Source organism: Gavialis gangeticus, unplaced genomic scaffold (genome assembly GCF_001723915.1).
Source record: "Gavialis gangeticus isolate Ggan-Ray unplaced genomic scaffold, GavGan_comp1, whole genome shotgun sequence".
Taxonomy (NCBI): domain Eukaryota; kingdom Metazoa; phylum Chordata; order Crocodylia; family Gavialidae; genus Gavialis; species Gavialis gangeticus.
In genome coordinates, this window is record NW_017728994.1 from 13,629,396 (window position 1) to 13,644,559 (window position 15,164).

General features: G+C 38.8%; 1 protein-coding gene across 1 annotated transcript; it reads right to left on the reverse strand.

Moving 5' to 3' along the window:
* Positions 1–217: 217 nt before the first annotated feature.
* LOC109287235 (pulmonary surfactant-associated protein A-like) lies at positions 218–8,946 on the reverse strand. Its single transcript, XM_019502188.1, has 5 exons — positions 8,799–8,946; positions 5,134–5,308; positions 3,832–3,951; positions 2,405–2,482; positions 218–666 (listed from the first exon to the last, which is right to left on the reverse strand). The coding sequence occupies exons 2-5, from the start codon at positions 5,294–5,296 to the stop codon at positions 290–292; spliced, it is 738 nt and encodes a 245-aa protein (XP_019357733.1). The 5' UTR covers positions 5,297–5,308; positions 8,799–8,946; the 3' UTR covers positions 218–289.
* Between the last annotated feature and the right edge of the window lie 6,218 nt (positions 8,947–15,164).

The window sequence follows — 15,164 nt, forward strand, 5'->3', positions numbered from 1 at the left end:
CCCACTCGCAAATAATTGAGACAGTGGGTGCATCTACACAACACACTTACTGAGCAGTAGCCTAATAACACTGTGCAGTAGCATGCTGGTCAAAAACCATGCTAATATGCTACTGCACAGTGTTATTAGACTACTGTTCAAAAAGTGACACAAAAAACTGTGTGCCAGCACTACTGTGTAGTAGCACGAGTTATTGCACATTTAGTTAGTACTTCAGTAAGAAAATACTAAATGAAATGCACAGTAACTACTGCACATTAATGAATGTATAGACATGGCCATTTAGAGCTTAAAATTCACAAATTGTGAGTCGATAATAATTACATTTCTTGTCATTCCAGCCGCCATCAGTGTACATCTCTACACATTTTTCTGCTCCTTTACCATTGGGCTCACTTGGATTCCATTTAGTATAATTCAGGGGTGTCTCATCCATATAACTGAATTCACCTGGGATTGGACTTTCTTTTATGCCCAGGTAAGCATGTCTGTTAAATCGTTTCACAATACTTAGAATAGCATTGTTCTCCTCTTCATTCCTGGGAGCTGCAACAGAGCCACCGGCTCGTTCACACACATCTAATACAGTTGCAAAATCAACTTCTTTTCCATTGGTAGCAAACATTTTTTCTCCCACTCTTGTAATTGTCCCTTCCAAGGCAAGGACTACAAATTAAAGAGAAACATTTAGTTAGTTGTTTTTGCCTTCTTTATACTATAACTATTTGGAAAGGTACAGGAAAAAACTGTGAGGAGATGGATGAAAGAAAAAGGTGAAAATAGGGGAAAGAAAAAGGAAAGAGACAGGGGGAAAAAGAGAAGAGGGCAGAAGAAAGGAGAGGGAATGGAGGTGGTGGTGTTCTCACAATTTTAGCAAGCCAGGTTTTCGGCACTTCTTTGCTTATGATCATTTATTACCCATGTAGTGTCTCTGTTACATGGAATCCCAGCCCTGCTCAGGCCTCAATGAGCTGGTCTTTTTATTTTTTAATCTTTTAACAAAGGAAAAGAAATTTTGACAAAACTTGTGGTACCTCCCACCATTTTCCTACCAGCTCAAATGATTACATTACACACAGTAGTTGAAGCCTGCTGAGGACCTGATCTAGTGTTATACAAGTGCCTGTGTTTGACGAAATCCCATGGATATTATGTAATACACAACACAGTACGTATAAATATGTCAGGGACATTGAACATTTTAGACTGATATTTTTAAAAAATAAGGTTTCATAAATCAGAATGATATTTCTTCCAATATCCCTGCTACTCTGGGGGAATCTGGTCCTATGTTATATCCCCACAGATCTCTTCTCCTTTTAGAGAAGAAAATGGGGCACCTGTCTTGGGTGTCCTATTGCTAGAAATGGCCCTGAGCAGCCTCCTGTTAGGGATTCCTGCTCTTCACATAGGGAGTTTTGTTTATGTGTGTACTGTCCCGAGAGGCTCTCTGATTCAACAGAGTTGGGCTACACATGTTACCATGGGTGAATCTTGATCCTCCTTATAATTAACAAACTTGAAGAGTTACGCCCAAGGGAGTTTATTTTCCGCACTGATTAGATTTGCAGATTAGACTCAGAGTGGGAGCTGCACCTTAATCTGCTGCTCCTGGTGAAGGAAAACTACTCTGAAAAAGCAACATGTTAAGCGAGAGGAAGAGCACGTCTGTTGATGTGTAACTCTTTAGTTTATTACATCTTCTACGCACTAGTCTATGTTCGAGATGAGTACAGCAGGTTCCTTTGTACTAGCCTTAATCCCTTTCTGTTCTGTTCTATAGAGGCCTGTATATCCCATTTATCAACATACTATCTGATCATTTCTACCCTGTGCCTATGCATTTCCAGTGTAAAAAGTCCAGCACTTTATAGTTGTTCTAAGTACCATCCCTGGTGTTACCATCCCTGGTGTTGTACACCCTGAGCTAGCTCTGCACACTAACTCTGGACCTAGAAATCCTGTAGTCATATTGTTTTTCAATCACTGGCTAATTAATTCTGCTGAGGAACAGTGCACATTAGCTCGGGTGCACTGCTGTGCTGAAGTGGATATACTGCTTACGGTCCTGGATCTACTGCTCATAGGTTATATATGCATGCTGAGGTCCTATGGTCATAAATGACTTGCAAGAGGACACAGAGGGAGTATATGGAGCAGCAGGCCCTGAACCTAAATCTCTTTTAAGGGCTCATTCCTTATCAACAGGGCTATCTTTCCTCTTCTTGCATTTTATAAAAATTACTCTTTCCTTATTTAAGTGGTGGCAGAAAGAATAATTTGTGTTTTGGAATGGAACATTAAAAATGTTGCTTACTTTGGTATAAGTTGGGTTTTCAAAGTTTATTTTGTATACTATGTTTAAAACAAATTTTGAGGACAAAAATAAAATAAAAATGTTTACCTCCTTCAAGTGCAGCAATGTGATGTCTTAAGGTACTTAAGATACCTTCTAATTCAGTGTCAAGAGAAGCAGGTAGTCCTACAGGTAAAAAAAAAATATTTGTACAGTTAGGCTAAAATGGTCCCCATTGACAGATACAATTCAGTGTATATGACTAATCAACAAACTGTAGTGGGTTTGATATACGTTTTTGTCATTTTCTCTAGTGGAAAAATTGGTCCCGTGCATATTACATATATTTTATTAATATTTATATAGTTCCCTGTATATTATATAAAGAAAACAAAAATTAAAATATTTTAAAAATCAAAGATTGTTTTTTCTTTATAATGACTCCTGAAACTTTTGAAGAGTAGTTGCTTATTTTGATGTTATGCAGTTTGTGACTTAATGGCCACAATGGATTTTTTTTTCTTGCAGTACTTACAGAATGGGAATTCTATTATCTGTTCATACTGCTGCTTCAGTTAAAAGCACCTCTCATAATTTTACAGTGAAAATCTGCTTATTTAATCTCTCTAAAATTGTTATTGGAGGGTTCCATCAAGGGTGTTCCATGGAACTTATGTGAAATATGCACAATTTATGAGTAGAAACTTTTTAAATATTCCCAACACTGCCAGTCTAACATGGGAAATAAGAGGCAAACTGTATTCCTTCTCATATAAATAATCACGAGTAATAAAGGTTCTGCAGGTTCCCACTGCAATCACTGGAGTAGCAGACTGGAATTTGGTAAAGGAATGTGTTGCTGCACAGAAGAAGTGGAGTCCTTATTCTCTGAGGTACAGTGGCTCTGCATTTGTAACAAGGATGACAATTTAGTCAGTGAAGTTAATAAAGGTTGGATTGAGTCCAGTCACTGATCATCTGAAGATAAAAGTGATACTTTCACAAGGGGCATATACACATGTTCACCATACCAGATCTATGATCCCATGATTTACTTTAAGCCATGAGATCGTAGATCAGACATGACGTATACACGTGCCAGTGCTTAGAGCTGCACTGGGAACCTGATCTAAGTAAGTTGGCTAGTGCATCTGTGGGGGCAGGGGAGTTGGTAGGTTGGTGGAGGAGGAGCTCTCTATCTGGGCATGGGGGTGGGGTCAGGAATTAAATAGCCCAGTCAGGTTGGGGGGGATGCTGGAGGTAGGAAGAGCATAGTTCTGTGTTTATACTCTGAAAGTGTACAGCTCGTCATTAGATCAGGCTGACCACTTCCAGATCTAACTTAGTTCACCTCCTCAGGCACTTAGATCAACCTAACCCTACTTTGATCCATCTAAGTGTCATGTCTGCACAAACCCATAGTTACTTTCAGGATTGGAACTACGCTTTAATAGATAGAGTTTCTTTTTCCTGAACTACTTTGCATAAATCAGAATTGTTCATTGTTCTGGTTAATAAAAAACTATCTTTATTACCTCGTTGTCCAGGCTCCCCTCTTTCCCCCTTCTCGCCTTGGTCACCCTTGGGCCCTGTTAACCCAGGAAGCCCATCTCTTCCAGGAGGACCCATCATGCCACCAGGTGGGCCCTGAGTACCTGAAAAAGAGAAACACAGGAATAAAAAGACCTGTAAAACTTCCTGGAAATCAACACTTTTTTTATGAGAAAATCAGATTAAACATGGTTTCATAGCAATTGACTTGCTATGACACAGACAGCATTACACTTGTAATAACTTCATTACTGCCCAAAGATCTGGTGAAGTCTGGATGTATAGCATTGGCAGAATGCTCTCTCCCTGGAATGAGCAACCTTCAGAATCTGAATCACTGGAAGTTTTGATTGTCTTAAGTACTGAAGCTGGAGAAAGCTTTTTGCCTGTTCTCCTAAGAATATTGCACAGAGTATGTATTAAAATATTACTGATGTTCATAGCCACATGCTTCAGAAGTCTACTAGAAGCTTCTGAAAGACACTTGCTTATACTTCTTTACTGTTGAATTAACTCTTAATTAATTACTATTCTTAACACTATTATTATTAACATTTATACATTTATTTAAAATGCTTTTGTCGAGAATTTACAAAATATATTACTAGGAAATTGTAACAGAAAAAGGAAAGAGGCTCTATCTATGATTCACTGATCAATAGGATCCTTGACACCCCACTCAAACCCCACCCAGCACACAACTCCAGATACTCTCCTATTTTAAGGGAATCCTGGCAGTTGCAGCAGTTTCTACCCAATGGTCACTTTTCAACTCATTTTCTGCATGCCCCCAAGTGAACATGAATTATAGATCAGCTGAGTAAAGTGTGCTACAAAGGGTCTGAAAGCCATGATTTTCCTGCAAGGAAACTATAACTTGAAAGAAAGAGCTCTAATTGTCTCTCTTCCTCCTTTAGATCCCCATCCTTCTGTCCAGTTCAACAGCTGCTTTTCTCCTCTCATTTTCACAGGGTGTGCTGCCTACATTTCCCCAACATTTACTTTCTGCCTTTCTATCTCCTCAGCTATTCACCACTGGAAGTTGCCAATACTAGCAAAAACTCTATACAAATAGGAACAGCAGGGTTATTCCACTGTCAGCAAAAATTCACTATGAAATTCCATTGTATATTAAATTAAAAACATGTAGTCTTGTTTCACACTACTGGACAAACAGTTGATTAAAAAAATGAGAGACAGTTAGGGAAGAATTTTATTTCACCTAGTGGATGGACAAAGTGCAGCTTGTAACTCGAGTAAATGTAGGAGATAATTGTTGCAGGTACCTGGTGGGCCTGGATCTCCTTTCATACCATCCCTTCCATCTCTTCCAGGTAATCCATTTGTTCCTGGGGTGCCAGGGATTCCAGGAATTCCAGTACAGTGTTCCTCAGCATGACATGCCACTAAGAAAGCAACCACTGCTCCAAGTATCTGGGGCAGCAACATTGTTCAAGACAGCTACAAACAGTAAAATATTTATCATGCAATGATTGACTGAGAAAAATAGAAGCTTGGGGTTTCCTGTTAGGAATACCTAATAAATATTAAATCTTCACTTCAAATTTTGTTTTAAATAAAGATTTCAATTCAGGTTTGATTTTTTTACTTACAGTAAAATTGTGAATGTGTGGGCTCATTGACATGTTAATTAATATGCAGTACCTTGCAAAAGGAAGTACTAAATAAATGTGCAGTAGGCTGTCCTACTGAGCATTAGCACACTCACACACTTTTACATGATGGCTAATGTGCAGTACTTTTACTACTGTGCATTAGCCTAATAGCATGGCCTGTGCCATGACACTGTAATGTGCAGCCAATTAATTTACAGTGCATTAAACATCTCATGTAGATGTGCCCTGTATCTAGAAAGACCTGACTGGTTTAATTATATCAACACGAGCAGTTAGTCATTTGGTGACAGTGGCCAGATGTGGCTAACTAGCTCTGTAGTAAAGTGTTACTATCTACATGTGTGCCCATATTAGCATGAATGACATGTGGCCCAGGCAACTGGAGGGGGACGGCAGTGGTGGCAGTATTGGCAGTGCCTTTTTGCAGGGGGTGCACCATTGTTCCTGCATATTAGGACATAGTAAATTAATTAGCCCTGCTGTAGGATACTGTTGATCAAGACAATACTATCTTGCAGCAGAGTAGTTAAGTGTGCCAAAATGCATGTGTAGATGGTGACTGATGCTGGCTGGGGCATGAGAATACTACAGTGTGGGGGCTGCTTAGTGGCTAGCCCTGCACTGTAGCAGCCTCATGCTCATGGCTCAGCCAGCCCCTCTGCAGCACATTGAGCTGGGGCAGAATGGTGCTGGAATTTATTGCTACAGCTAACTGTATGTGTAGTTGCACCCACAGTGTATTACAGGCAGTGTGGATAAAAGCAGTTCCGAACGTTAACTTGTAAAAAGGATGAATTCCCATGTTACATACAGCAGAAGCAAGAATAGATGTATTTATGGAGCAGAACAGACTTATGAACCACACCAAATCCAAATGGCCCTGAATGGTTGCAAATATTAAAGAAATAGGAAATGTTTTGATTAAAAGGTTCTTATTTTTGGACAAGCACCACAGCCAGTTGATATTTATTTTAAAAAATGAACAACTTTGAATTTTTCATTAAATATGGTTTTGTTTTAATCATTACTGCTCCTTATTTTTTATAGAGAGCTTTAATAAAAGTACTTGAAGCACCAAGTGACCATGTTCAATTATTATACTGATTAGTGCTATGAACACCATAATCAGAAAATGGTATGCTACTAATCCAAAGGAAAGTTTTGTAGCAATGATAGGATACAGCTAGCTTGACATGCATTTACATGTAGTATTATATATCTCTGACCTTTTTTACAAGTAACAGAGTATTTTATACATCATCAAAACCTTACAGACCATTTTCTGACACATGGATCTTGTTTTGAACAAAAAATTCCGTAAGTACAGTAAAGCTTAAGGGCATTGACAGTAAGCTCTGCAGATTTTCTGGGCATCAATAATCTTATCTCCTGTACAATGCCTTTTCTGGTATGTGGCTATTATGAAGTGCCAAAGTATGTTTTAATCTTGGTGCCAATTTAGCATTTTGGCATTATAGTTCACCGTTCTACAACCCTATGTATATACCAAATCATTCTGAGAATATAAATCAGTGGTTAAATCTAGCAAGCTGGAAATTGCTAAAAGTTAAATCGATGGACTGTAAGGCAATACTTCAATTAGTAGCATAATTCAACTAAAACTGTAACAGAGAGGATTAAGTTCCCTAACAACTGTCCCGTTTTAGTCAGGCAACCTTGTCCTTGGTTGGACAACTCATACACAATGTAAATATAACAAGAAGCTTAATTTCTTTTCATAAATCATAACCCATCTCTTCTAAAAAAATCCGGACTTTTTGTAGTTAAGAAGCTAATTAGTTAATAGTTATACTTTTTTACAATACATCTTATGTGTTGAATCCTGCTTTCATTGAGGTCAATTATAAAATGTTCAACATCAGTGGTACAAGACTGATAACTGCTCTGTTTCTTCTTATATCAGCAACTGGAACGCAAATTATATTTTTTATATCAAGACATACATAAAAAACTTAGTTTACTGCACAGTAATGAAAACTTACTGTGCAATACAGGTGCGTATCTGTATGTGTGCACCAGTACTCCACAAAAAGTATGGTGACTTATGCCTACTTGGGCATAAATATGTTACCGGCATGATGCAGGTAGCAAATTTGTGTCCAAGTAGTTATCGCGCAGTAAGGCACGTGTAGATATCTTACTGTGAATAAACCCTGTGTACGTGGACCGACTTGGGACTAACTTTAGTTTCAAGTCAGTCCACACACAGCTTTACTGTGCTATAACACCTGCATGTGTAGATGCTGTAAAAACCGCTTACTGCACAGTAAATTTACTACACAGTAAATGTACATGCAGACACCCACTGTTTCACAAGAAAAATAGGATTGACTTCCAATATTAATGCTTATTATTAGGCAATACACATCTCTGAGATATGGAAATGTAATTACAATGGATATATATTTCCCTAGATGCTACTTGTCCATTTGGATTCATTTGGCTGGGCTGCTACACAGGAAGGATCCAGGTGAGGAGCACACTGGTACACTTACACCCTCATTTGATTCCTGCTCCATGCAAAGTTTAAACCAATTGCCTGGCAACAGCATTCCTAATCAGGTAGTGCTGAGGGAACCACTTGAATTCATGGCTCATTGTAATCTCTCTGTAATCTCATTGTAATCCCTTCTAAACTCTTCATTCCACAAGTGTTAATGACCCTCTCCTTTTTAATAGTCTTGATGTTCCACAAGAGCTATCCTTTGTTCTTCAATTCTATTGTCTGTTAGCTGTTCCTAGTAATGAAGCTCCTATTTCACAGCCGTGCAAATTGTTCTTAATCATTCCAGTGAAGTTATATTTGTCTTTTGCTTCAATCGTAAACTGAATAATACAGCCCTAGGCCTCTCGTATATTAGTAAATCTTTAGTTTTTTCCTTTAAATTGGAAAAAAAATGGGTGTTGTGTCATGTGTGATGGATGCACCTCACCATTTGAACCCTCCTTTTAAAAAATCTAGATTCACCCATGGTCCTGCATCTACTGGAGTCCCACTAACTTCCAGCTACTTAATCAAGATGCACCATTGGGGTTCTTATCACTTGCAGGTCAAGATGGAAAGAGCAGCTATTCAGCCTGAATTAAGCCCTTCTTTTCCCCTTCTTTCATAAGAACCTGGCAGCCTTTGAGCACTTTCTCAGCTGATGAAATCTCTAATAGGAGTAGACTAGAAAATTACCATTAAAGGGAAGTATAATACATCATTTGAAAATAATTGAAGGAGAAAATATAAAGGGACTGTTGGCAGCATAGCTTAGAGAAATTCTTTGTTCAAGAAAAATTCAACTTACCCTTCAGCTCCAAAGTAGAATAAAGAAGAAGCCTTCAGAAGGCCCCTGTATATAGTGCTTCTACATTACACAACCTTGTACTGAAGAGGAGACTTAATAAGCAGTTTGAATGAGATTTTCCCCCCTTTCTTTTGTTTACATACTCCACCTGTATGCAAATACTTAGAAAAATTTAACATGTGGTGCCAAGTGACATTTCATTTCTCTTCTACAGAAATAAGTAAAAAATGTAAAGGAGAAAAACACCCATTCGTGAACAGGTTAGATAAGCAATATTTAAAAATGAATTCAAAGGATACTCATTTTTTATAGTACTTTCAATTCACGCAATTTATATTAAAACTCGACTGCTTATTGTTATCTTTTAAAAATGTTGTATTGTAATATTCTTACTCTCTGGAGTTATATGAACAATAGTTTTATAAATCTAGCATTAATCTTTCTTAAGAAGAAGGATACTCTTGAGGTTATAGGAAGCAGGGATGTCTAGTAGACACTAGAGCTGTGCAAAACAGCACTGTTTCATTTTGACTTCCATTTCAACGTTTCAGCAGGACAGTGTTTCATTTCAAGTTTCATTTCATTTCAAAACCACTGTTCGGTTTTGTTTTGTTGAAACTGTTTTGCTGTTTTGATGCTGCTTTGACATTTTGCCCATAGGCTATAATGGGGAAGCACAAAACTGCCTATAACTTTGTCATTTCTTGGCAGATTTGGATTAAAACATCAGGGGTGGTATCCCCTTTTGAGGGCATGATGTGTGACAAGTTTCAAGGAGATAGGTGCAGGGATTTCTGGGAAACTGCACCTCAAGATGTGTGACTGTGTGTATATGTTAAGGTGCAACTGTTTTTCTGCCCCTCCCACAGAGACGGGGATTGGAAGGGATCTCAGGAAAGGATCACAGTTACTGACCACCTATACATGTTAATATCAGAGCAGTCCTTCCCTTCTCTTCCCCCTCCCTCTTCTTAGTTTTGGTTTCCCTGCAAGCAAGTCCAGCTTCAAAACTTGAAATGTTTCGAAACTTTTGAAACATTTTGACTTGTTTTGTTTTGAGGTTGTTTCAAAGCCTTTCATTTCATTTTGATTTCACTGTTTCACGCTCAAAATGAGTTGAAATAGCGTTGAAATGAAACACCCGGAGAAATTTCGCGCAGCCCTAGTAGACAAAGCACTGAACTGTGACTTGGGAGACCTGGGTTTCCTAGATCCCACTGGGGTTTTAGATAGAAGACAGATTCCAACCGGCTCAGGTTCTATGAATTCCCAGCAGCAAGCCTCAGGGAAGCACTTAAGTTTCTTAAGAGCCTCCAGGGTGGTGGTGGTGCTGGGGAAGGGGGGAAAGGGGGAGCTGATTTAAACTTTGGATTTAGCTGCTCAAAATAGCAGTTAGATGCCTACTTTACCTCTCTCCACAGTGTCTAGCACTACAAGCCTAGGGCTGTCATCTAGGACATGTCTTCTAAACAGTACTATTACAAAACAATTATAGTACATAATCTTTTCTTTTCCAATATATCACATGCTTCATATTACTTAGAAGATATATGAAAGACAAATCTGATTTATATGTAACACAGGTAACATATACATATTTCTTCCACATTCCTCAAACATAATTAAAATTAGTTGAAATCATTAAATAGCAACTGGGACAATCACAAAAATCAAAGAAGTAGATGCTTAAGGTAATCTCACCACACATTACTTGCATCTGAGTAGGTAAACTTCTCATGGGGAAAAATGGACCACAAAGGCATTCAATGAGTAAAAGTTTTCTACATTTGTTTTTCATTAACCCAAAACATTATACACACTTTGTTTTGTTTTTTTAACAATTTTATTGAAATATAACAGATTATTCTTGTATCATATAAGTTTTCAAAGGATCTAAGATACTGTGAATTGTGAAATATTTGAATTCAGGTTTATCTAGACTGCAGTTCAACAGCTCTCCCAACCATACAGTTTCTTCACTAAAAGATATCACAAAAGCACTTGACATTTTCTGGACCATCACTGCAACACCAACCCTTCAACTGTACTCACATTATTTTGTTATTAGATCTGGTTTCTTTCATGCAATGGAAGAATATTAGGCTAGTCTGTGATATAGGAAAATGTGAGTTACAGTGAGGGATTGAATGCACATTGCTTTGTAACACTATAATTACATCAAAATCAGCAATGGTGTATTTGAATCTAAGTAAATTAAGCCATAAATGAAAGAAACTTTAAATTTTTGCTAGAATCTTGTGTCCTTGGAATACAGTTGAGATATACAATGTTCTGGGACATACTTATGGGCACTTACAGGTGATGACCAAGGTGAGCTCCAGACAGAACACCAACAGGAGCCAGATTCATTGATATCAATGGATCCAGGATTTTACACACTATCTAGGAATGTCATTAAATTAAACCATAGGATTACTTTCAGTTTCATTTTTCCCCTGTACTGTTAAAGGCAAAAAACTACCATGTGCCTAAGTTGAGGTATTCTAGGAAAACTGGTAAAAGGCTTCATTTTCATAAGGGCTGACCACCCACAGGTCCATGTTGACTTGAATGGGAGATGAGCATGCTCAGCATCTCACCATGCCCCCTATCCCCCAGCATGAAAAAAGACTTGTTCTTTGAAATGTAATAACTGCCTATAACAGTTTAAAATACTCAATAATTTTCTTTCATGTAGGTTCAAAAATTGCAGTTTCTTGGGAGCAAGGCAAACTCCCTATTTTGCTCAGGACACCTCTTGTAAGGAGTTCATTACCAACAATTTGGTAATGGACCAGACTGCATAAAGGAATTTTATCTGATTGCTCTATTGTTTCTTTTCCAGACTGCAAGACATTCATCTTAGACATATTATTTAGTTGCAGTCGCTGATAGCAGTTGCCCTAGTTTGTCCTTGGTACACTGTTTGCATGTAAGCAGGTGTGGTCAAGTTTTTCAATCTTTGCTTGTTCAAATCAAGTTCATTACTGTACTTGTCTCATATTTCTGCTGTAACTCATACGCCACATTTTGTTGGCAGAAGAATTCAATATTTTAAACCAGAATCGATTACTTAAAAGGAATTTCTTCTACATACTTTGGCTGTAAATGGGTGTTTCATTGTTCCATGGAGAAAGTGATGTGTCCTATGACCCTACAGACATACAACTTCACCATCTTGCTTCATGTCCTGCTGAAGTATGTGGAATAAAATGTGCTATCACTTTTTTCCCCAAAACAGTGTGTTGTGCATCTGTAAGGTTTATACAGGTCATTCCCAGGGGAAAAAATGGCCAGAATGAGTGCTCTCCCAGGACACCTACTAGTGGAGAAGCAGCAGCGCAACATAGAAGGGCAACCTGTGTAAATGACTGTGCTGTTCCTGTTTTGATCCAGGTCAAACCCTGGAATAATCAAGCCTGTGTGAAGTGAGACATCAATTTACTGCCTTTAACAGGAGGAACTTGCGTCTCCACCCAGAAACCTGGAAATTAAATTTCAATATCTAGTTGCCTTTGATAATTATATTTCCCCATTTACAGTGAGTCAAAAGGTTCAAAACAGAGAATTTTATTGTTACGGGGAAAAATGGGACACAATAAACTTGGGAAACCCATTAATTGATAAATCAACAATATGAAGACAGATTTCCTTCACGGGTGTTTTGGCAGTAGTCATAACCCCTGTCCTTCTCTTATGGTTGTGAGCACAGGGCCTCTCTTGCTCTGTTTACTAATATCTTTAAAAAGTGAACTCCCTGTTCCTTTAGGGCTTCAGACCACAAGATTTACATTCTTTTTGTATTTGATTTCTCTTATGTGTTTTCTGTGGCATTTATTAGTATAATTTTTCCTTGGTTTTTCATGTAAATACAGAGAAAATGTGCTACACCACTGTGTCTTGAATCAAGGAAGATATGTGGGAGGGTGGCCCATATGCCACATCTCCCTGGACTGCCCTCTTTTGCACAAAACTTTCATAAAGTCACAGTAGTAGGCCTCTGGGAGATCCTTTGGGTTTGTTCACATTGCCCCCTGCCTCTGCTATGAAACATCACAGCAAAACATTCCACATTGGCTCTGCATGAGCCACATCCTGAATAAATATAACATAGGCACTTTCGTGCAATAACAGCCTGAGCCAACAAAGGTATTCAAGACAAAACTTACTACATGTGCCCAGTGCGGCATAGAAGGAATCCTTTACCTTTTCTGGGATATAGCATGTTTAGAGCATATGCACCATGCTTCACTGTGGCACAGAGTAGACATACCCTTTGGAGCCTGAAGAAAATTTTCCAGACTTGTAACACGTAAATTTTGACTGAGTTGGCAGAAATCTTAAGCAGTGTGTGAGAGAGACAATTGCACCTGTCATTAGGGCTGTGCAACGCTTCAGTCACTGATTCAATTTGGTGGAGATTTGGCCCAATTTGGTGGCCGAATCTCCAAATCTGAATCAAATCAGGAGACCCTTTAATGTCTCTGAATCAAATCAGAATCCTCCGAATCAATTCAGGGAGATTCAGAGAGATTTGATGATTCGGACATAGACATAGCTTTAAATGTTTTTTCTACATACCTCAAGGTACCAGGTGGCTCATGAATGCTGAGATGGTGGGGCAGATGGAGCATCCCACGGAAGCATTGGGGGGGTGGTCCCCAGCAAGCTCGACGGTGGACTCAGAAGTGGACCAGAAGCACTTCCGGTCCACTTCTGGGTCTTTCGCTAAAAGCATGAGGGGGAACCCCCCACCCCCTGGCTGAGTGACTGCTGCCTTTTGGGTCTGGGGGGCACCCGGGGTCCTCCGCAGCCAATCAACTTCCAGGCCCACTTCTGGGCCCACTTCTGGTACTCCCGTCCGATTTCCAGGTCTGCCACCGAGCACATGGGGGGCCCCCCCGTGCTCCTGTGGGACGCTCCATCTGCCCCACCATTTCAGCGTTCATGAGCTGCACCTAGTACCTCGAGGTATGTAGAAAAAACATTTAAAGCTGTGTCTATGGCTGAATCACTGATTCTCCAAATCAGCATCAAATCTCCAGATTTGGATTCAGCCAAATTGAATCAGGACAGTGATCCAAATCAATGAATCAAATCACTGTCCCCTGAATTGGACTAAATCTGAATTCAAATTGAATACAGCCCACTTCGCACACCCCTACCTGTTATGCCCATGAGGTTTTATCTATATGCCCTCTAATGGCCATTTAAATACAAAAAATGCAGCTACATCTGCATTTGTAATGAATGAAAAGGATACATTATTTAGCCACCTCACATAACAGTTGCTATCTTATTTTCCTCTCTCTCCCGCTCTTTCTCCCTCTCTTTCTCTCTCTCTCCCCCTCTTCCTCCAGAACTTGACATTACATCTGTTCTAGGAGCAGTTTTTGTACAAAAATAGCTCTTTCATTAGGGGCTGTAAATTTTCATACTCTTAGTTTACCGTGCAACCTTAAGTGGGGACACTGTTTTATCAGGTGCATTATGCAAGTCTAGCTTTTTTCCTTTTTCCAAAGCAGAAGTAAACAGTGCTAGAGAGGTTATCTTTATGATGGTATAATTACATCCAGGCAGGTGGTGAGGAGGGCAGAAGACATTGTTACATATTATTAATACTGATAGAGTCAACACACTATGTCTTGTGTGGGGATGGGCCTTAAAGTATGGGTTGCAATATATTCTCTGGACTGATATACTACTTCAGCAATAAATAAAACCGAAATACCACAAGAAATTATTAAATTTAAAAAGAAATTATATGAGATATTCTATGTATGACTTGACATAGTATAGTACTTATAAATGTTACTCAAGCTAAAAAAACTCAAACCAACCCTCCCGCCCCTCAAACAGTTCAAGTCTTCAAGCAATTAGGTAACAAAACTCAGCCCTTTACATCTGCTTGCTTTCATGGGGAAAGCAAATTCCAATTCCAACCAAAGGAGTGAAAGGTTTTTTCCAACTTCTATGGGGAAAAAATGGAAAAAGACAGGTGTTGTTGTCTGTTGCAGAAAATATGTAACCTTATAACCACATTAAAAGAAGAACTACTTGTCCTTTTCTTTCAGACTACACCTTTTTCCTTCTTGCTTATGTACTTGAAATCATTTATTAAAACCACAAATTCAAGTAGCATACACACCGCTTAACAACAGAAGCTTATTGTCTCAGTGAGTTGAAATAAGCTAGATGGAACTACTGAATAAAGAACAGTCTAGGTGAAACCAGCACTATTGATTTAATATAACTCATTTGTTAGATTGTGACATAGGAAGTACTTCTAACATTGGACCATTATATTTAACACTTTCTGTGTCCACACGGAACATGCTCAAGGACTACAGCTTTACAAAGAATGGA

Excerpts from the sequence above, each read along its gene's own strand:
- LOC109287235 (XM_019502188.1), bottom strand. The coding sequence starts at position 5,296 with ATGTTGCTGCCCCAGATACTTGGAGCAGTGGTTGCTTTCTTAGTGGCA. Across the intron at positions 3,952-5,133 it reads AGGAGATCCAGGCCCACCAG|GTACTCAGGGCCCACCTGGT; the intron begins GTACCTGCAACA and ends TCTCTTTTTCAG. Across the intron at positions 2,483-3,831 it reads AGGGGAGCCTGGACAACGAG|GACTACCTGCTTCTCTTGAC; the intron begins GTAATAAAGATA and ends TTTTACCTGTAG.